The sequence below is a fragment of the Chlorocebus sabaeus genome, chromosome 11 (genome assembly GCF_047675955.1).
Source record: "Chlorocebus sabaeus isolate Y175 chromosome 11, mChlSab1.0.hap1, whole genome shotgun sequence".
NCBI lineage: Eukaryota > Metazoa > Chordata > Mammalia > Primates > Cercopithecidae > Chlorocebus > Chlorocebus sabaeus.
In genome coordinates this window covers 51,639,821-51,661,355 of record NC_132914.1, presented here as the reverse complement: position 1 = coordinate 51,661,355, position 21,535 = coordinate 51,639,821, and the positions used below count along the sequence as shown (strand labels likewise).

Sequence of the window (21,535 nt, the reverse complement as noted above, 5' to 3'; positions counted from 1 at the left end):
GCGATTCTAAAGAGAGCGCATCCCGCTCACAATTATGTTCCCCCATAAAACGGGTTTTTACCTCCTTTTCTTTACAAACGAGAAAACAGAGGCTGTGGGCAGGAGGGGTGGGGGAGAGGGTACTTCATGAGGCGGTGGCTGGGGCTTCCTCGGCTTAGCCCTCCCCATGCCTGGCATCTCGAGTAAAGCCGGGCGCCAGACGCACCCCGCCCTCCGACGCGCCGGGCTTGGGGCCACGGACATTGCTGAGCAGGACAAGGGATGAATGGGACATTTGGTGTGGGGAAAAGGTGGCGAGGCCCTTCGGAGCCATTTAATGCTGGGTTCATCCCACTAGGCTACTGGGCCGAGTATTTTTATTAACAGCAATCATAATTCCACGTTTAAAAACGAAACGGAACCTCGGCCGTCCCTCGGAGTATGGAGGACACGCCTGTGGGAAGGCCCGAGGTCAGAGCGAAATGCTCTCTTTTCTGGCCTCCCTGGTGGGTAGCCGGTGTTTCCCACTGAGAACAGGGTTACCTGGCTGGTGCCGCTGCTCACAGCAGGGACCCCGGGTTAGGGTAGATTTCTCGGAGCTCCTATTCAAAGCTGCCCCAGCTGCCTACAGCGTGTGCTTCCAATTCACAGCCTTTCTCGGGCTGCAGGAGTCCCCTGTGAAGGAAGTCCGACTCAATTCTGTACTCAGGCCAGATTTGCAGGCCAGATTTGCGTGGGGGCCAGTGACTGGGACCCGGGTGAAATTACACAAAACAAGAGTTGGCCTGGGCCTAGGTCTGGGAAAATCATTGACCAGGAGCTAGATAGATGAGGGGTAGAGAGGAGGGGAGGGGGGAGAGAAAGAGAGAGAGAGAGAGAGAGAGAGAGAGAGAGAGAGAGAGGTGGGAGAAGAAGCAGAAGCAGAAGCAGAAGGAGGAGGAGGAGGAGGAGGAGGAGGAGGGAGAAGAGAAGAGAAGACAAGAGAAGACAAGAGAAGAGAACAGAAGAGAAGAGAAGAGAAGAGAAGAGGAAAGAAAGAAAATCTGGCCTCAAAAATATTTCAGCCTTTGGGGGTCTGGTTTTTAAGACCAGAAGATCCCTCCCCTCCCTTTTCCCCTCTCCTGACTGAGTCAGAAGACTTGTATCTCTGGAATTTGGGATTATTTGACCAGAATCTTACTGGCATAAACAGAATTTTTAAGTCTAGGATTCTCCAGAGAGAAGTGAGAGACCCTTCTACCCTCTGGGTCCCTGAACCTTCAATTCTTCATTTTGGGGAATGAAGATACCAGTAAAGATTCCCTCATACCCCACTGTGGCTGGGGTGGTAGGCTGTCCACTCAGCAGGCCCATCCTCCAGGCCAATGGCCCACACTATGGGGGCTGGGTAACCTGCCCAGTTGTCAAGGTGAAGCAGGGAGTGGACTTTAAACAGCCTGAACAGAAGTTGGAGTGCACACAAGCAGGCTGAATGACAGTGATGACAATCCTCTTGTATAGAGGATTGAATTTGAATTTCAGGATGTAGGCTCAGGCTTGTCACCTACAAGTTCACTTACTTTCCCCTTCCTTTCTCCTCTCCTTCAGGCTTAAGCTTCCTCATCCTCCATTCTTAGCATCTCCCATCTTCAGGCATCTTCAGGCAAGCCCTGCAGACAGGCCAGCTAGTTGCCTTGAGCCTCACACATTCCCACCTGGTTCACTATTCTAGTGCTGGGTGCTGGGTGCTAAGGTCTGGCCACAAGGGGCATGTGGAGATCAGAAGGAACCCCACTATCACATTCTCAGCCCCAGACCCTGGAAGAAAAAGTCATAGTTGCATAGGGCAGATTCTTTGTTTGGGCCCAGCCCAGGGCTGAGGAGGAGGAGGGTAGATGAGTGAGGAAATCTTTCTTCCCATTGGGATCCTGGCATCTGGAAACCCACTTTGTTTGGAGCCAAGATTCCCCCAAGGGCATACCTATAGACTCCTTCCTTTCTCAACCAATGGACTGTTACTCTTCCTCTTCTCAATCCCTCATCCCTTTCACCATCCCTCCCAGGCCAGCATGCTTTCTCAATTCCCAGGCTTCTCTCCACATGAGTTTCTCAACCCCAAAGCCAGAGCAGTGAAGCAGACCATTTCCAGAGAGCTGGACAGGGGGATAAGGAGGGAGAGGGTAGAGAACGGGGAAGAGCTATGGAGAAAAAGCAAGTCATTCCAGCTTCTATTATTTTTCTTCTTTTTTTTTTTATTATGACTCACGTATACAATACAAAGTACTTGGACAAGGAACAGGGCTGTCGGGACACAAAATCTACATTCATAGCTGGACATAAAGACAAATGACAAAAAATTATTATTATAGATATATTTTTAACGTTTTTTTTTTCTTTCGAGCACGTTGCATAAACAGAGAATTCAAGACAGAGTTAACTATACATTCAGTGCAATTTAGTTCTACTCTACTGGGGTTAGAAGCACAATAAAAGCGCACAGGACCGGCGGGCTAGGCAGTCTCAGTTGTTGGGTTTTCTTAGTGAAATAAGCAGCAACAAACGACAACAAAACCGCATTACAAATACTCTCAAAGCAGGATTTCTTCCTATAGGTAGTGATAAAATACGCTGGAGGTTTCTTTCTTTCTTTTTTTGGTTTTTATTTTTTTCTCTTTTTTTCTCCTATAGCAGGATTTTAAATTTTTCTTTTTCAAGATTATTGCAGGTTCCCTTTAGGTAGTATGTTAAAGATTTATTATTATTATTATTAATATTGTTTTCATGATTATGGTGATTTCTGAGCACTAACACTAATGTAGCTCAGAGGAAGCCGGGCCCAACAGAACAGAAATCAAACAGCGAAGGAGAGGAAGGCATGGGCCCGAGTGACCATGGGATGGTTAGGTAGGATTTTAGAGGCGACTGCAGGCTCCTATATACCCTTCTGGAAATGTGGGGAGGGGAGAGACCCACATCTCCTTCAGGTTTCCATCAGGTTCCTAGAGAAAGTCAAGGGGGTTTTTCTAAGCAGGGAGCCCTGGGGATGGGGAGGCGATATTCCTTGCTTTTTTCTTATTTCTTTACATTTGTCTTCCTTTCCTTCCTTTCCTTTCTTCATTTTTTTCTGTCCTTTCCTTTTTTAAAAAAGTACATCTAGTACACTAGCCTTAGCATAAAAACAAAACCACAAGTTCTCTTCTGCATTTCAAGGGGGCTCCCCTCTAAAATAAATACCAGAGAAGCAGGGAGGTGGGAGTGTGGCAAGAGACAGACCCAGGAGCACGGAGGCCAGGTCTCAGACCTTAAAATCCAGGAAGGACTCAGAAGGGTGGGGGCAGGGACAAGTGTGTGTGGGGCAAGGAGTGAGACAGAGAGTCCGAACTTTTTGCTGTGTCTCGGTCTCCCCCCTCCAGTCCCCAAACAAATAAAGAAGGGGGAAGTCCAAAGGTAATAAAACCAGAGCTGCAAGTATCTGACAGGTAGTTAGAGTTGTGAGTGTCATTCTATTCTCTATAAAAGCAAATGACAGTCGTAAACTTCTCAATTTATCTGCTACCATAAAATGAAACTTCAAGGGAGTTGCTAAAGGGGGGGGGTCTCTCTTTTTTTGCTTAGTCCTTGTTTTCTTCCTTTTCCTCCTCTTCTTTCTCCTCTTCCTCATTTCCTTCTTCCTCCACCTTCTCCTCATCTCGGGCTCCTGGCAGTTTATCCTTGTTGTTCTCTTTTTTCCACTTCATCCTTCGGTTCTGGAACCAGATCTTCACTTGTCTCTCGGTCAGTCCCAGGGCATGAGAGACTTCAATCCGACGCTTTCGTGTCAAATAAGGATTAAAGAGAAACTCCTTTTCTAGTTCCAAGGTCTGATACCGGCTGTAAGTTTGCCGTCCACTGCGCCTCCCCGGAGCTGGACAGAAGAAAACCCCAGTCTGGTTACATTTGGTTGGGGGCTCGGTTTTCCCTCGCCACTCTTCCTCCTCTAAACTCCCCTCTCTGATGTCCTGTCCTCAGTTCTCCTCCCCTCTATGGAAAAGGCTAGAGCAGAAGGCAGACAAGGGCAGGAAAGTTGGGGGATTGTTTTGGTTTGGCTTCACCTTGGGAGGTGGGGTGGGGGTGGGGACTGGGGTCTATTTGGAAACTGGGGCCTTTCAGGGGCTGGGGGAGACCTGTAGAATCCCCCCCACCAGGCCTGTAATTCTAGGAAGTGGCCTTTGCAGCTTTGTTTACAAGTGCAGCATGGCATTTAGTGAGCAAGGCTGGGGACGGAGTGCTTCCAAAAGAAAGGAAAAAAAGCTGTGGGTAAAGAAGAGGGGCTCTGCCCACTGCCCTCTCCTTGTCTCTCTCTGCCTAATGCTTTTCCAATACGAAAAATAATTGATCTGCTGGAATGTATCACTGCTCCGCCTGATTGCTAACTGGAGACCAGCAAATAAATCATGGGCCATCCCTGCCGGAACTTGTCGCTTTATCGCTTCCCCCTGTACTTCGAAATTGGGCCATGAGGGGCCACCCTTGGAGGGGCTCATGACCTGAGCTACTCTGCAGGTCTCAGGGAGACCCCATAAGTCCTTGATTGGGGGGCTGGCTAGGGTTTTCTGGAGCTCAGGGACCCCTAATCTCCATGGCCCCTCTCCTTTTGAGCATTCTTTTTTTCCCCCTCCTGTCAGGCTCCCCTGTCTTCTCCCAACTGGGGGAAGTACAGAAAAGTTGGGGTAGTGGCCCTCAGGCTGTTTCTCTGAGAGGAGGCTGTGGGTGCCCTAGAGAGCCAGAGAGCCTGTCCTTTGAGTCTCACCACTCTCTGGCTAGGGCAGAGAAACAGGGGTCTCCCTTTGCCCCAAGACAGCCTGGCCACTGTCCTGGACTCCAGTCTCCCTGGCTCTGGAGAAACTGGTTCGTTCCAAAGGCTGACAATCTCAGGGTACTCAGGGTACCATTCCCAGCTACCTCCCCAACTTTGACTTTAGAGACGGGGAGTGGGAGAGTCAGAGAAAGACAGACAGACAGAGATGGAGAAAACGATTTTTAACCCTTTGTAGCCACACACCAGCTTTCCCCCACCTTCACCCCAATCCCCTAAATGTTCTAGGCACCCCCTCCCTGCCCCGCCCCAGCGGAGCCTTCCCAACCTCGAGAAACCCACCCAGGCACGGGGGCGGGAGAGACCCCAAAGCCAGGAGAAAAAGCGAGGGCAGACAAAAAGGAGGCGAGGGAGGGGGGGAAAACCCCGGAGCGCGGGAGACCAAGGGGGAAAGAGAAAAGGCTTCTCACCGTGGGGTCTCATCCATGGAAACATGAGGCTGGGAGACGAGTTTTGATTTAAGTGGCCTTGTCCTTCGCTACTGTTAGTGTTGGCGGAGGATTTACAGTCGGGATATTGCACCACGCTCGCCTCTTGCTGAGCCCCATAAAGGGACTGTCTGGGGAGCGCCTCGTAGCCATAGAATTTGGAGGCGTCTCCGTGGCAGCTAAGCGAGCACGGGTTCTGCTGATAGCCTGAGTTGGAGATGCCGGAGGTGCCGTGGTGGAAGAAGTCTTGGACGTGGTGCGAAGCGTGCTGGAAGCCGGGCGCCGAGCCGCCGGGCCCGTACACCAGCGCATGGCTCCTGCCCACGCTCTGAGGGAACCGGCAGTCGTAATAGGCCGGTTCCAGGGACTCGCCGCCTTTGTATTTGGAGAACAGGGGGTTGACGAAGTAGGAGCTCATGCTGGGTACATGAAAACCCGCGGCCCCCTCCCCTCTGGCTCGCGACTACTCCGCCCGGTACCCCCGAAACTCCCCCTCCCCCGGGACCAAACCCCAGGCCGGCTGGCTCCCCGGGACTGGGCTGGGCTGGTGGGCTGGGGGCTGGGCAGGTTGGGGGGCGCCTCGGTGCTGAGCTCGGCCGGCTCAGCAGAGCTCCCGGGGCTGGGGCGCGGGCGGCGGCGGCGGGCGGCGAGCGGGCGGCGGCGGCGACGGCGCTCCTCACTGTCGGTAGGTAGAGCTCGCGCTCTCTCACTTAGCTCTTTCCTTTAACAGCCCAGGCGAATTCCTCAGACTCCCGGCGGTGGCGGCGCTTACACGCGATTCGCGTTCATCAATCCACGACATGAAGACAGGCGAGAGAGGGAGAGAGAGAGAGAGAGAGAGAGAGAAAGAGAGAGAGAGAGAGAGAGAGAGAGAGAGAGAGATGGTGGGGGTTGAGGGGTACGGGGCTGGGGGAACCTGGAGGAAGGGGAGGGGAGGAGAGGGGGAGGGATGGGGGTGTGTGGTGTGTGTAGGGGGCTGGTGAGCCAGCCCCAGCTAATGGCTGGGGCCAGCTTTTCCAGGGTACGAATTTAGATGTGAAGGTGCCTCTCGCCCCCAACCTCGCTTCTCTTTTCCTTCTTCTCAGAGAGAGAGAGATACCTGAGCCATCAGGTCAACCCAGGTTACCTCAACAGGTATAAGACCTCCAAGGGGATGAATACCTGCAAGCCAGAGCAGGGCCCCTAACCCAAAAGATGGGCTCCCTAGGGGATCCCTGAGTCTGGAGACTTTGAGGAGGAACAAGCACACCATACCCCTAAATACTTCGGGCATCAGACCCTCCATCCCCTGGCCCCTCCCCAGGGTCCAAATCTGTTCTGTCTTCTTCCTTCGATCCCAGAGACTCTCTTGCTACCTGCTATGGGTAGAGGAGAGGGTCAGAGACGGTGGGGCTGGGGAAAACTCCATATACCCAGTCAGGGCCACACTGCCCTTTCAGACACCAGCCCCTGCATGGAGCAGGAAACCCAGGCAATGGCCACAAGCTTGGCTAGGGGCTCTGAGAGCAAAGCTGCTTATGGAGACTAAAAGGAAAAGGCAGCTGGGTGTCCCTGGCTTCTAGTTGGGCTGATTCAGGACATTTCTTCTTAGGAGACTATTTGCATCTGAGTTGAAGGGGACTGGAGCAGGCCTCTTACTTGTCCCCACATACCCCCATGCCAGAGGAAATGCCAGCTCAGCCTGGTGGGGCCCCTGGCTTCACTGCAGCCCCCTCGTCCCCAGGCAGGCTGCCCAGGCCAGGATGTGGATGGAAACTGTCAACAGACACTCTTTAAATATTTATCCACACTTTCTCTGGAGGGTTCCCCCAACCCCAAGACTGAATACATTTAAGTTAATTCTAATGGATTAAAGAACCTCAGTCCATCAGCACCCTTCTCTGGCCGTAAGTGTGTACAGTGATTTGGGCTTAACACAGATAGAGAGAAAAAGGGAGAAAGTGAGAATACATGCGTGTTGTGTGCATACAAATGAAAAAGATGAATAAGAATTATTTTTCCAGTCCTCTCCCTCACTAGTGTGTGAGGCTGTTACACCCAGGAAATCCTGGAGCACACTCAGGACACACACGCACTGTACGTGCTGCTTCTCACCCTGAGACACATCAAGTCCATGCTCAGTGTAAACTAGCACACACATGCCTGGAAGCATCCTTGCCACCTCATAGACACTGTACGCACATGTGCACACCCAGGCACACATGCACACATGCCTGACAAACACAAATGAATCTTTAGGTCTTTGCATTATGAAAACAAAATGCTACCTGTTTTTCTTCCACATCCTGGGGGTTTCAGGGTTGGATGAGGAAGGAGGTGGTTAGGCAACCAGATCTTTTCCTTCCTCATCCGGAGCCCAGCTCTGGAGATGGAAAAAGGAATGGCGGTTCAGGGCAGGATGGTTTAGAGAGAATGAACACCTCCCCCCACCCAACCCAGTCCCTCTATTATCTAACTAATTGCTGGGGAAATGGCCACTCTCTGTCAAATTCCCAAAGGAGATTCACTGGTGCAGGCTGCAAGAGCTCCTTCCAGGATCCCCTGCATTCGGGGAATCCCACCCCCATATCAGGAGCTGCCCAAACTCTTAGACACCCGGAACTCTGGCATTGGAGCAGAGGAGGGAAGGGTCAGAAGAGAGCTGTGCCAGGGCTGCAGGCCTCCCTAGGGTCCAGAACAGTGGGAGTCAGGACAGGGCGTCTCTACCCCTACCTACCACAGCTCCCTTCAGCTTTGGTTCCAGCCCTGCCTTTTCTGAGCCTGCTCTTCGGGTGCTGCGATGAACAGAGTGGACTCTGGGCTCCCAGCATCTGGGTCACTGGAGACTGTCATAAATACTTTCTCTTCCCAGCCTGGAAAAAGGAGGCCCAGAGGGCTGGATCCGCTCTGGGGCCTGCGCCTTATCATTTAGGGGGTGGGGTGGGGGGATATTTCGACATTTTATGGTCCAGCGAAAACCCTGCCAGAGAGCTATTCTTCCGGGCCTTTGTGTCTTGGAATGCGACTGTCCCGAGTGTGCCGCCACCGCCGCCTGCCCGGAGAGCCACCAGTCCCGCAACCCCTGGCCGGACTTGGTTTCCCCTTTTAGGGGTCCCTCGCCATTCTTTCATTTGTTTGTTTGCTTGCTTTTACACGTTATCTGGTTTATTTCGCGCCCCGAGCCTGGAAATAAAGGAACCGAAAGCAGCCATCCTCGCCGAGGCCGTCTCTGTCCCTCTCCCCGAGGCCTGCACCGCCCTCATAGGTACCACGGATTTATGTTCGTTTGTCCGGGTCATTCTGCCTTTTTGCGTTAATTACTCGCTGCCTGCTTTGCACTTATCTCCTCCACAAAGCGATTATTTTTGATGCCTGCCCTCCTGAGCCTTCTAAGTCTGCTGCCAGAGCGAGGGCCCATCTCCCGCTGCCACTCGCGAATTATTTACACCTCGCAGGTGAGAGGATTGATTTGCTCAGAGTCAGTGGGGCCGGGCCGGCCGAGGCGCGGGGCCTTCTCGCAGCGGCTGCGGGCCGGGCCTCAAATGTCAGTGCGGCCAGGGCGGCCCGGGGCACGGCCGCCTCTATCATTGAGCAACAGCGCCACCTCGCGTCCATTTGCTCCAATGCAGTCCGACTGGGAAAAAGCTAACAGAGGTCCCAGGCTTGCCCCAAAGGTGGGAAGTGGGAGGAAGGAATCTCCAGATGGGTGCGCAGGAGAGAGATTCCCGGGAAGGGAGTTGCCCCAGGACTGCTGTTCTTTTGTTTTCTAAGTTCTTGAAATAAAACCTTGTGAAAGGTTCCACACTGTTTTCTCTTTTTGTTACCCTCCCTTCTCCAATTAAGAGACTCTAAGCAAAGCAACTACCGCGATCTACCCCCATTCAGGCGCATTTCTGGGCTTGGAACATCTCCGCGAACGCGGATGCACGCTCCGAGGCTCCCACGACCGCCTGCCCGCGGCGCGCACCCTAAAGTCCTCGCTCCTCTTACCCTGATGCTGGCCCCGCACCGACTATTCCACCGCCTCCTGCAGAACTTTGGGGTGGGACTCTGACTTCTCCAGGCTGTTTGACCCCTGGTTTGTAGCCCATCCCTCTCGCGCGCGCGCTCTCCACCTCTCCCTCTCAGCCAGTGAGGTCCTGTTCTCCGTGGGCCATAGACAAAACATTCCTATAATCCGATTTCAAAGGAAAGAGTGTCCACCTTATTTAAACCATAAAACAATTAAGCCCAGACGTCTAGCCAGCTCCGCGCTGCTGTTTTGTTCGGCCCCATTCAAAACCCAGAACAGGGAGACAAACAGCGCCATAAAAGTGGCATTTCGGGGCTGCGGAAATGTACCTATCCGCTGCCTTCCCAAGTGGAACAACCTTTAGGGTTTTGTGGTTCTGACAAAGGAGCAGAGGAGAGGTGGGAGGGAAAGATTAGGGGAAGAGGGCGTTTGCTAGCCCCTCTCTACCCCCAGCTTTCATTTCTTTCCCCAGATGCAAGTTGTGTTGTTGTTTTAATTCGTAAATGATAGCGAATAAAAAATGATTCCAATCCTGACCTGCAGGCTGGGCTGGGATTGAACAGTGGGCCGGGCCGGGTGGGCCTGCTCTGCATCCCATGATTTCCTCAGGGTCCTCCAAGCCCGCGGCCCTCCTTCCTGCCCGCAGTAAGGCCGCTCAGGCCGGCTGCAGGAAGCAGGCCGCGCTGATGGACGCTAAGGGGAGGCGACAGAGCCTGGGAGCAGGGGCGGGGTGGAAGCCCGGAAACGCCGCTCTCGGTCTGGAAGAGAAGCCCGCATCCTGGCGCTCCCGACCAGGGGAGAGAGGGGTGTCTTGGCCTCCACTGGGTGGGGAAGAGGAGTCAGAGTTCCAGAACAGCAAAATGGCCAAAGAGAGGTGTGAGGAAGGAGAAAAACTATAGGCAAAGCACCTTTCAAATGGACCAAGAAAACAATGCTTCTGGAATTGGGCAGGCGGTCTCTTAAGCTCGAAAGAGGAGCTGGTGCTTCAGCGACTGCGAAGTCCCTTGTTGCGACTTGATTGCCCCCCACTATTATCGAAACAAAATTTTCACCCCTTCCTACCTTCCTTCAGTCACCGAAATTGGAGTTTTTAAATAGAAGGAGAGAGTAGGAGATTCAAATGATGGGGAAGGGGCTGGTCCCTACAAGTGTCTCACCATCCTGTAAGGTGATGCTACGGGGAGCAGCACATGGGCTGGGGTCTCTAATTATTTTTTTTTTCACGGAGGTATCCCCCAAATATTCAGAGCGATATCCTGCACCTTTGGCAGAATGGGCAGCTTGAGATATTAAAGGACTATATTTCAAACAGCCTGATTTTAATAGTTTCCAGATTGGGGGATTTCCGAGAAAGGGGGCGCTGGGCCGAGGCATACCCGCAGCTTGTGTCTGCTTCTGATTAGCAGATTAAAACTGCTGGTTCTAGGAAGGCGCTCTGGGGTGCAGTACAGCCGATCAGCCCCACCGGGCTGTTACACACACATCCCCACACCTTTGCGCTTGGGATCCCACAGCCACCAGGGAGCATCCACTCCTGGCTAATCTCTGGCCAGCTTCCTTGGGCCTTGGGCACACCATCCCCCAGAAATGCTGCAGCTGCACAGCATGACCCAGTCACCCCTAGACAAACATTCAAACTAAATAACAGAGTAGGGTAGACAGAGATTGGGAAGAAAAGAAGTAGGAGAAAGAGAGAAAGGAGCTGAGACTGCATTGAGAAGTAGAAACTACATCTAATTCTGATTGTATTGGCTTTGCCATCTTTCTCCTTCCTTCCTTCCTTTCTTCCTTTTCTTTCCTCTCTCCTTCCATGTCCCGTCTCTTCTCTCTCACTCTGTTTTTCTTCTCTTTCTCCCACTGCAGTCCCCAGTGCCTGTCCTGCTCTCTGAGGCCTGCCTGGCCTTCCTACTAGTCGCACACCCCCTCCCAGCCTTTTTTCCCAGCCATCCCTGGAAGTACCAAAGCACCAATGCAGCCAGGCAAGAATCCAGCCTGGGCCCTCACCCAGCACCCAACTTTCATCTTCACCTATCTCTTCCCTCCGATCTCTTGTACTCATAAATTATTACAATTAATTACAGCCAAGGAAAGCCATTCATGCCGTGCCTCTCCCCCGCACTCCATCTAGCCACCAGGAAACTTGTAGGCAGCCAGCCGGGGCAAGCACAAGCTGGGCCTGGGCCTCAGCAGCCTCCACCCCGCCCCCCCAGCCCCCCCTCCACCCCTCCCTGACTGGAGAGAAGCAGCAGGCATTTGCCCTTCCAAGGTAGAAGGAGCCCATTCTCTGGCTCCAGCCTCCGATAGACGACCTGAGCACTTGCCTCCTCCACAACAGCAGACTGGGAACCATAGGGAGGAGAAATAACGAGAACTGGATACAGTTGAGTTTCTGGTTTTTTAAGTGACTTCGATATATTAACACAGGGCTGTTCTACCATAACAAACAGGAGCATGTTACAGGACGGACGCTGGGGACGAACGCTGGGGATGAGAAGAAACACTGCTATGTACAGCCCAAGGCGCTGGCCTGCACGCCCCGACCCAGCCCGCGGCATGGTCCCCAGCCTTCGCCCCTCAGCCCCTGGGCTGAGAATCATTATGATGTATGCATGTGTGTCTTTTTTATGTTGTTGTACAAAATCTGCACGCAGAGCGCCCCAGGCCCGGGGAGGGATGGCCTGGACCAAATACAATACAGGGGGAAAAAATAGAAATATAGCAATTCAAGTACTGGCTTCTCTGAAGAAAGGAGAAAAAAAATCACATTTGTGTGTGTCATTTATTTCGGTTGCGCTGGGGAAAGAGAACGCAGTTTCTCTCCCCGCCTCCTCCTCGCTGGGTAGAACTAACTCTAAAACACCAATATCTCAACACTGAACCCTCCCAAATTGCAAGAGTTTTCTTTTCCCCTTCCTTTTTTTTCTTTTTAAGCTGATTGGCTTTTCTCTATCTTGCTCTTTCCTTTTCTTTTTCGTCTCTCCCCGGCCTGTGTTGGGGTATTTTGTGGGGTTTTTGTTTTTCCCTTGGCTGTGCTGAGGCAGCAGGCTGGGCAGTGTTTAGGACTGCTCCTTGTCGGTTTTCTCTTTATTCATCTTTTTCATCTTCATCCTTCGGTTCTGAAACCAGATTTTGACTTGCCGCTCGGTGAGATTGAGAACCCGGGCCACCTCATACCGACGGTCCCTGGTTAAATACATATTGAAGAGAAACTCCTTCTCCAGTTCCAGCGTCTGGTACTTGGTGTAGGGGCAGCGCTTCTTCCTCGTGGAGCGGGCGTGAATCCAGTTGGCCACGGGGTTGCCTGGAGGGCCAAACACAAGCAGGGGTCAGTGGAGCCCCTTTCCAGCCCAGGACTTCTGCTACTCTACCCCCAGACTCAGCCAGGCTCCCCAAATGCAATAACTGAACCTGAATTTGGACACATTTTGCTTTAGGAATTTTCCTCCTTCCTCCTTTTGCATTCTGTCCCCTCCCCAGCTTCCCCCTTTTCAGTTTCCAGCACCTAAAACTGTAGGAAATCCAAAGCTATCAAAGCCCCTCCAGTCTGGTCCTCAGCTTCAAGAGTAGTAATTTGAGAATATCCTCATAAAAAGTCCAAATTCCCAACCGTTTCATAGGCCCATAAACGCTTCTCTCTCTTGTTTTTTATTTTTATAGCAAGGTCTCTCTCCTCCCCACTTCCCTCCTCCTCTGCCCCCTCCCATCCTCCCAGCCCACGACCAAGTCCTGAAATTTTAGCAGTTCTGCTTCCTGACCCTGAGAGTCCCTAAACCCCTCACCTCCCTCTGCAGCACCCTCCTCCCGCTTGGAGTTCAACCCTGCTGAGGCGAATTCTCAGGGTGATGCTGAAACGGGAAAAGTCTTTCTCCTCTCCCCAGAGAGCTGCTGGCCTTGGGGACAAGCTCCCCTATATCTTAGTTTTCCTGTTTGGCCTCCAGTGCCCCCCTCCTGCCAGCCCTAGGACAGGCTCTGCAGGAGCCAAGCCTCCAATTTCAGGTTTATGGGAGTAGCTGAGGGCAGGGAGGGAAGCCTTCAGAGGGGTATAATTAGGGCCTGGCCCCTTATGGGGCTGGAGGAAAAGATTTCCTGCAGCCCCCTCCTGGGACTCCCCCAGACACTTCCTCACACCCAGGGGGCTGCACCCCCTCCCCTGCTGTTTCTCCTTCTTTCCCCTTTTTCTGGCCCTGCAGCTCCCACCTGCCCCCCACCCTAGCCCTCCTGTGCAATCCTCAGAAGGTGCCTGTCTCCCTGATTGGAGTGTGTGTGTGTATGTGTGTGTGTGTAGAATTCTCTAATCTGGGGTGATGCCCACTCCTCATCCCTGATCCCCATTCTCAACCCTTAACCTCTAAGACCCTCAGAAGAGGGTTCTCAAGTTTAAGGAGACTCAGACCCCACTTTTGTCCCCACTTCTCTTTGAAAGTCCTGATCTCTCCAAGTTTCCAGGCTTCGGAATATCTCAGACCCCTCATCCAGTGCTCCTGGGGGAGAAGTCCATGGACCTTCTGTTTTATGAATCTCTAGTGGGGTGAGGACCTCCACGCTGACTGGGAAGCAGGGGTAATTCTTCTCGCTGGGGGTATCTCCTCTGTGCCCCCAGTGTCCTCCTCACCTCTTCCCCATCCCATCTCAAATCATAAACTGAACCTCGCCCCCAGCCCCATCCCCTGGCCCTGTCTGCATTTCTTCGAAAGTGGCGACTGAGCCAAAAAGCCTGGGCTGGGAGGAGGGGGCAGGGGTCTCTCATCAAAGCCATCTCCTGAGAGAGGAGCTCCCCTCGGCCCTCTCCCAACCTGTCTCCCTGGGCCCCCTTCTCAGACCTCCTGCCCCTGAAAGCTCCCCAAGGTAATTCGCTTTTATTGAGTCCTCGCCCCCTCGCCTCTCTCCCGAGCTCCCTGCACGGTTCGGGAGGGCTGTAATCCGGCTGCCCCCGCCCGTCCTCCCCTCCCCTCCCGCGCCGGTTGTAAAGGAAAATTGCTCCCAACTTACTGGGGTCCAGGTCGGCCTTCTCCTCTTTGTGCTTGCTGCCGGCGAGCGCGTCCGCCTCGGGCGAGGGCAGTGTCTGCGGGGCGCGGTCGCGCAGCTCCCCAGGCGAGCCGTACATGTAGTCCGGATAGCTGCGGCCGTCGCCCGGGCCGCAGTCCGCGCGGCGCCCGGGGTAGGCGTCCGGCTTGAGGGCGTAGTGACGGCCCCCGGCCGGGAAGCTGGGGAAAGAGACGGCGCCGGACAGCGGCTCGAGCCAAGTCCGCATGTAGCGCGTGTCGGCGCCGAGGTGGGGCTGGGGGCCGTACGGGTGATATACCACGGACGACTGCGAGGGCACGGGCGCCCACGACGTGCTGAATACGGCCGGCTTGGGCGCGAAGCTACAGGACGGAAAATCGCTACAGTCCGGCACCAAACCGCTGGGTCTGGCGGCGGCGGGGTGAGCCCCCGTGGCCGGAAACCTGGACGCTAGGAGGTCTTCATTGTCGTGAGAGATGAGCGAGTCCACGTAATAGTTACTGATGGGCCCCGTCGCCGACATCGTAACGGGGTTTTACATACATAAGATTATTGTATGAACTGTATATGTACTTTTTATCTGCTCACAGAACAATCAAGGCAGGTAATTATTTTTCCAGCCTTTTCCCCGCAGCTCATTGGCTCCCCGGCCCCCACGTGATCGTATTTACCCAAAAATACGGCGCGGATCAATGCGCAGGGGCTTTTTTTTTTCCTTGCTTTTTTTCCCCCTCTCCCACCCCCTTCCCTCTGCTGCTCCCCGCGACCTGCGATTTCCTGGGGGTCCGGAACTCTGGACCCAAGGCACCGGTCACCCGCTCAGGACGGCTCCTAGCTCATCTGAGAAGCCCCTGTGCCCATGTCCGCCCATAAGCAGATGGCCTCCCCCCAACCATGAGGATTTTTTAATGGGGTGAAAATGCCAGTCCCCGAAGCCAGGGTTCTCGGACCCCAAGGGCCGAGCTGGGCGCGGGAGCCCCGCAGGGGCGGGGAGGCCGACCGAGGTAGGTGGAGGAACTATTTCTTGACGTAATCCGTCTCTGTCGGCCCCGACGCTCCCGCAGTCTCTGCGCGAGCCGAGATCAGCGATTGTCAGTTCGGAACGTGGCTTTTAAAAATGCGTTTTTAAATAGTGTGTATGTATGTATTTCTTTCAGGAGCAGCAGCAGCGGTGAGGGAGGGAGGGTGGGAGGGGACTGGGGAAGATGAGATACAGGGAAGGAAGGAGGCAGGGGGAGCGTTCTTCTGCCACTGGCCAACTCAGCCCCCCAAATCTGGGTTGGGGAAGCCTGGGAAAGGTGCTCCCTGGGTGGGAGGGGTAAAACCTCAGGATCTCATACACCTTTATCAGCAGCCTCGGAAGTCTTCTTTTTGCTTTGGCACAGATATACAGGCGCCTTTATTTTAAATTTATTGTCTATATTTATCTTTCTTTGCCAGCTTGAAGAAGTGTAGGAGAGATCCACACAACTTAAGTGGGGCGTCCCCATCCCATCTTCCTGCTCACCCTCCTTTGCCCCCAGCTCCATCTCTGCGACACTTCCCCCACCCCCACCCCCTAAAAAAGAAGTCACTCCCGGGCTCTGTCTGCAGAGAGCCAGGGTGAGAGCGGGCAAGGCAAGAGAGCGACCTCGGTCGTGGGCAAGTAGCTTGTTTTTACGTCCTTCAATAAAATTTTTATGAGGATCATTTGATTGTTCATAAATGTGTCTTTCATTAAATAAAATTGTAGGCTGTTTTTGGAACGAGAAAAAAGCAACGGAGGGACGGGAGAAAGCAATTTCTTTGGGGTCTGATGCAGGAATTCCAGAGGGGGCAGTGTGATTGTAGAGGAATATCAGACAACTTGGATTCCTCCCCCCAATAAGTTGGTTGCTACCCTCCTCCTTCAATTGAGGGTTTGTGCCCAGCCCTCTGCTTTCCATCAGACTGTCCCATGGTGGTGTAGTAAAGGGGGACTTTAGTCAAGTAGGAAATTATCAGTGTGGGTGAAGAACAGGGGGCATGGAGGTTGGCTGGGGGCGGGGGGAAGGGACAGGTGATGCCTCCAGAGATATGGTGCACTGAGGCAGGATAGAGTGAATTTGAAGGAGGGGTGCAATTTCAGGGTCAGAAAAGAAGAGTCCCAGTCTGTGGCCAGGGAAAATAGGCAGGAACTGAGGCTGAGATGCAGGCTCTGGAGGCAGCAGGGTAGGAGTCTTCCCAGACCCAGCCACGCCTGCCCTTCTTTCCCTCTCCTGTCCCCAGGAGGGGACCAAATGCCAGGGGTGGGGGCGGGGGCTAGTTTTCTCCTGCATCTCTGTGGATCTTTCTCCTGTGGGGTGGAGAAGGGCTGGGGAGAGTGTGTGTAGTATGTGTGTTGCGGGGGAGGAAAGTTGGGGGGAGACAGCTGCAGCTGGCAGCACCGACCCCAGCTCCACAGGCCCACTCCCAAAGTCTCTGCTCCTCCCCCTCTCCCGTTCTTTCCTTTTCCTTTTCGGTCTAGCGGGGCGGTTTAACGAGGCTGGGATTTCAACGCATGGGGGAGGATGAAGGATGTGTTTGGTTGGGGAGAGGCTACTTGGGGGTTCAGCTCCTTGGCGCCACTGTCTTCCCCTCCCTTGAGCTGGACTGAGCTGGGAAACCCAACTTACAACAAGAAACAGAATATCTCTTTGGCCTTGATGGAGTTGGGTTAGCTGTCAATCAAAAAATCTGCCTCACTAGTTCAAGGAAAAGACAGGAGGTTCCAGTACCCCTGCCGAGGCTTTCTCCAAATCCCCAGTGCAGCCAGCACCTCCCCCAGCCCAGGGTGGCTGAGGACCCCACCCGGCTGTTGGGCGGCTGCTGGCAGCGATGAGCAGAGACGTTTAGCCCTCAGCCGGGCCCGGGGCCAGACTGCGACCAAGAGGACATCAGGGGACAGAGTCTGAGAGACTGAACCCGAGACAGCCTGGGACAGACCAACTGAAACACGGAGCCAGGCCCAAGAGACGAAAGAAGGAAACGGAGCATTAGAATAAAGAGAAAAAAGGGGAAGAATTAAAGAAGGAAGGCAAGACGAAAAGAGATAGGAGAGCCGGTAAAGGCAGGCGTGCAGAGAGGGAGGCGGAGGAAGGGCGGCCGTACACAGGCAGGACGGGGCAGGGGCGAGCTGGCGGAGCAGCCGTGGCATTGTGCAGCCCGCAGGCTTGCCGGGCCTTTGCCGCGGGACCGGCTCCGGGCGCGGCAGCCACTTCTGTCTGGACACAAAGGCGGAAGAGGCCTCCTCTCCTGCCCCTCCCAGGAGACTTGCTCGGGTGGGTACACTAGGCCTCCGGGATATAGAACCCCATATTGGCCCAGAGAGCCGCTCAGGCGACTGGGGGCTGAGCCCTGCTCTAGTCAAGGAGCGAAGAAACAGAAGAGGAAAGAGGTTTCACGCCTGCTCCTCCTTTGCGTCTTCTGGCGACAAGGCCAGCTGCCCCAGCCTCAGCTTTCCTGGAGGAAAGAGTCCCTAAGGAGCCTCCCCTATGGGCCTCTGCTATTTGGGAAAGTTCCTCAAATAGACATCGGGGCTGTAAAGAGACGCCCCCTTCTCTCCTACCCCCTTTGAACACCGCCTTCTTTTCAACTCTTGAGCTGCCTGCGCACCCTGCCTGCCCACTCTGCGGAGGCGGCAGCAGCGCGCAGTGAGGATCACTGGCGGGATCCCTGCTGCCGTGAAATCCCCTGTGAAACCAAGGAGACTGTCGCTTTCCTTTCCTTTATTTTATTTTATTTTATTTTTCCCGGGAGTATGAACTCCGAACTCTTCCCACTCAGAGGCAGGCATGACTGCGGATCAGGAAGCAGGCCTCGCCCACAGCCCCTTCCCAGCCAATGCCTCATTTTCCCTGCGCCTTTCGAAGAGAGGCGGCCTTGGGGAGGGGGGCTAGAAGAGGCTGGGAGTCCCGGAGTCCACTGGGCGGAGGTTCCGCAGGTCCACAACTGCATGTGGCCTGTAGCCCCCATTCTCCACATTTGGAGGGGGGTGGGTGGCAAACCAGGGCTTTGAAGCGGACCTGCAGATTTCCCTCAAATCCAGGTTTGTAGGTGCGGGGGGCGGGGCACAAAGGATATGGGGGCACCAAGAAGGAAGGTCTGTCTTCCTGGGGTTCAGTTACTCCTTCTGAATCTTCTGCCATACTCCAGACTCCCCCTCACCCACACACTCCCTTCAATTTTCCTCAGCACCATTGGGGCAAACCCAGGGACTGGAGGCCACTGGGAGTTCTTATTGGGGAGGGGGAAACCCCAGCTTTAGCTCGCAGCTGTGCATTCGCTCTGTTCTTACAGTTCCTTCCTACCCCCTAAAGACTTCACTGGGCACAGGAGAGACCCCTGAGGGGGAGGGGCACCCTTATTCCATCACCTGAAACCTGGGCAGCTGCGGCCACAACCAAACTAGCACCGTGGGAAGGACAAGCAGAAAGATAGACAGGTTAGAGTCGTCCCCTCCCCCTGCCCCGCGCCTTCCTTTTAGTGATTTAAATTCCCTCCGGTTCAATCCACACCGTCAAGTTCGGATTAAATTTAAAACAGGCTTTCTCCCGTGCCCCCAGCGGGCCATCCCGGCTGCCGCAGGCAGGGAGCCCGCTCCCGGCTCGTCAGCACCCGCCCTGCGCGGAGAAGGCCGTACTCCATTTGCTTTCATTTTCCTTCTCCCCCTGAAATAGGCTCATTTCACCTCTCCACTGCCCTCTCCCCCTCCCCGCCCCCTCCCCGGTTCCCCTCTACTTTCCCCCCTTCTCTCTCCTGATCCCTCTTTGTTGGGAAAAACACACCCACACACAACTCCTCCTAGCTAAGGCCTGCGCTGGAAGCAGAAACTGAGTTCTCTTGGCCTGCCGCGAGGAGACCCGCGTCCTGCCCCCACCCCAGGTGGGTATCTGGGATCCCTACACGCCAGGAGTCAGGTCCCCAAGCCCAGCAGGAGTGAAATCCTCAGGGCCTGTGAACGTGGCCCTCTCAACGCCACGGCCTGCCGGGCCTGCATTCCCGCCGGCGCCCCCGCCCTGCCGCTCCGCAGCAAACGGGGCTATTTCCGGCTCCCCCAACATGGTCTGGTTTTCCAGCCTGGGAGTGGCTGGAGGGGGAGCCGCCCCAGAGCTAGAGCCGCTCCCTGCCCTGCCCGGAGCCCCAATGGCCCTGAGCGCCTTGTTACCTGATCTTTTGTGTGATGTATGTGTCGCAAGGAAATTTGCAGTGACTTTGGAGCCCAGACTGAGGAAGCGAGGTGGCGAAAGGAGAGACAATACGGGTCCGAAGTACAATTAAGGGGCCAGAGCCGCTCGTCTCTCCCCCGCCCTCCTTGCCCGACTGCGAGCTGTCTGGCCTCAAACCTCAGGGCGACACGCGAACCTGGAGCCGGAAACTCAGCCCGTGGCAGAGGGAGTCAGAGGACTCTGCATCCAGAAAACAGAAGCAAAGCGCCCTTCCAACTTGGGGGCGCCTTAACTAGCCCCGCTGAGTTGCAGAGAACCCAATGAATGAAAGTGCAAATTCCGCCGTTTTTCCCGATTTTTTTTTCCAGCCTTGGGAAGGAGAGCTCAGGGTTTGGGGCGTCTCAGACAGAAAGGCAAACCGCATCTCCTGAGGCAGACAGACCCACAACATGAGTGTGAGCCTGAGATCACATACAGGTTCAACATTTCCCGAGGCCTCTTTGCCAGGCCCGGCGGGCGCCGATCTCCCTACCTTCTCTCCCTCCAGGGCCTCAGGCAGAGAGACCCAGAAGACTCCTTCCCTCTGGTTTGGTCCAATCCCGCTTCGGAAGCGCCTTCGTTACCTGCTCCTCCGCTCCCCACGGCCATAGATGCAGGACAGCCGCCTCCCGCCTGGGGAGGGAAGCCCCGGCCACCACGGCCGCCGCCGCCCGCCCTCCTTCCCTCCCTCCCTCCTTCTCGCCCTCCCTCTCTCTCCCTCCCTCGCGCGCTGCCGCTCGCGGGGCCCTCCCGCGGGCAACCTGCTCTGGACCAAATCCAGGTATCTCCGAAAGAGAGAAAAAAGAAAGGACCTCTTACGTGGAAAAGAAAAGAAAGAAAGACCGTCCATTGCATTTATTTTTCATGCTGTGACCATTGGTCGGCCTCAGTTCAGACGTCCCGGACTCGGCCCGGCAGCTGCAGAGGTGTGCAGGGCCTGCTGCCTCGCCCACGTCTACCGCCGCGCCCGGTGCGCCGCGTGCTCCACACTCTGGGCCGCCGCCCCCACGGCAGCCCAAACACCCAGCGGACCTCAAGGTCCTTTCTACAGACTCAACATCCGGTTGCCCGCCTCGCCGCCGGCCACAGCCCGGGAGCCCGCTCTGCTCTGTCTGCGGCCAAAGTCCATACACAATCCACCTTGCCGGTGCTCTTGCGCCCTGCCTGGACACCCCTCCTGGCCACGCAGCCGTCTGGGCCACACTCGGGCTGCGGCCCGGCCCAGGACTTCGAACCTCGCCCCCTGCGCGACCCACACAAAGCCCTGAGACCTGGCGTTGCCGCCCGCAGCCCCCAGTCCCCACTGCCGCCGCCTTCTTCACCTGTTCTCGGGAAGGGCTGCATCTCCGAGCCGAAGCCAGGCCGTGGGCCGGGGCGAGGTCCCAGAGAGGCCACAGCGGATCTGTCAGGTTGAGCCGGAGCCCCAGCAGCAGACGAGACATCTCAGAGACCAAGGCTCGCCTTGGCGAGCTCTTGCCTTTTCCTCCTCTCTCAAGTCTCAAACACTCACACACTGAGAGTTCAGCTCTATAAATCCTGCTCCTCTTTCCCATATCATAATTAAAAAAAACCAGTAGGGGAGGTTTTAACTTTTATTGCGATTTCTGGAGTTGGGCTGCGGAGCATATATTAAGTTTACGCTTATGCGCTCTCGGCGGGGAGGGTCCTTTAAGAAATAAAAATCCATCTTAATATCCGCAGACGAGAGAGGTAATTTTTTTCTCTTCTCTTCACGCTGTTCCTTCTGAAGACTCCCTTCCAGCGAAGCGAATAAATAATTACCATCGCCTTAGCCATGATCCACGGCCTCCGGCCGGGGATGGACTCTGACCACCAGACTGGCCCTCACCTTGGCCCTATGAGACCTCGCTCCATTTCTCTGGATTTGGGGAGGAGACACCTCAACCCCTGGCTCTATGACCTCCCACGCATAAGCTCAACAGCTCTGAAACGGAAATGGGGGCACAGAGACCCAAATCACAGAAGTCGTTCATTGGTGAATTTCGGCCCATCAGGGACTCTATCTCTAAGCCAAAAATGCTCCTGAGCACCCAGTCCCTGCCTGGGATACCCTTTACCTCAACTGACTGTGTGC

The 21,535-nt window shown here is 54.8% G+C and overlaps 3 protein-coding genes across 4 annotated transcripts in view; all 3 read right to left on the bottom strand.

Moving 5' to 3' along the window:
* Positions 1 to 21,535, bottom strand: part of HOXC4 (homeobox C4) — a 65,999-nt gene that overhangs the window by 41,448 nt on the left and 3,016 nt on the right. The window contains exon 1 of one of the 2 annotated variants that reach the window (XM_008003489.3): positions 19,934 to 20,044. The exons of the other annotated variant lie outside the window; for it this stretch is intronic. The gene's annotated coding sequence lies outside the window, so the exon portion shown is untranslated. Of the gene's footprint in view, positions 1 to 19,933; positions 20,045 to 21,535 lie in introns of those variants that run through there. 2 annotated transcript variants of the gene reach the window in all.
* Positions 2,364 to 6,106, bottom strand: HOXC8 (homeobox C8). The gene is made up of 2 exons (XM_008003495.3): positions 5,224 to 6,106; positions 2,364 to 3,862 (listed from the first exon to the last, which is right to left on the bottom strand). Exons 1-2 carry the CDS (start codon positions 5,657 to 5,659, stop codon positions 3,570 to 3,572), a joined length of 729 nt encoding a protein of 242 aa, XP_008001686.1. The 5' UTR covers positions 5,660 to 6,106; the 3' UTR covers positions 2,364 to 3,569.
* HOXC9 (homeobox C9) lies at positions 11,614 to 14,866 on the bottom strand. Its single transcript, XM_008003496.3, has 2 exons — positions 14,222 to 14,866; positions 11,614 to 12,533 (listed from the first exon to the last, which is right to left on the bottom strand). The coding sequence occupies exons 1-2, from the start codon at positions 14,757 to 14,759 to the stop codon at positions 12,289 to 12,291; spliced, it is 783 nt and encodes a 260-aa protein (XP_008001687.1). The 5' UTR covers positions 14,760 to 14,866; the 3' UTR covers positions 11,614 to 12,288.

Bases quoted from the DNA above. Each gene is read 5' to 3' on its own strand.
- HOXC9 (XM_008003496.3), bottom strand. From the start codon at position 14,759: ATGTCGGCGACGGGGCCCATCAGTAACTATTACGTGGACTCGCTCATC. The intron at 12,534-14,221 runs GTAAGTTGGGAG...TTGGCCCTCCAG, and splicing joins GAAGGCCGACCTGGACCCCA to GCAACCCCGTGGCCAACTGG.
- HOXC8 (XM_008003495.3), bottom strand. From the start codon at position 5,659: ATGAGCTCCTACTTCGTCAACCCCCTGTTCTCCAAATACAAAGGCGGC. The intron at 3,863-5,223 runs GTGAGAAGCCTT...TCTTCTGTCCAG, and splicing joins TCCATGGATGAGACCCCACG to CTCCGGGGAGGCGCAGTGGA.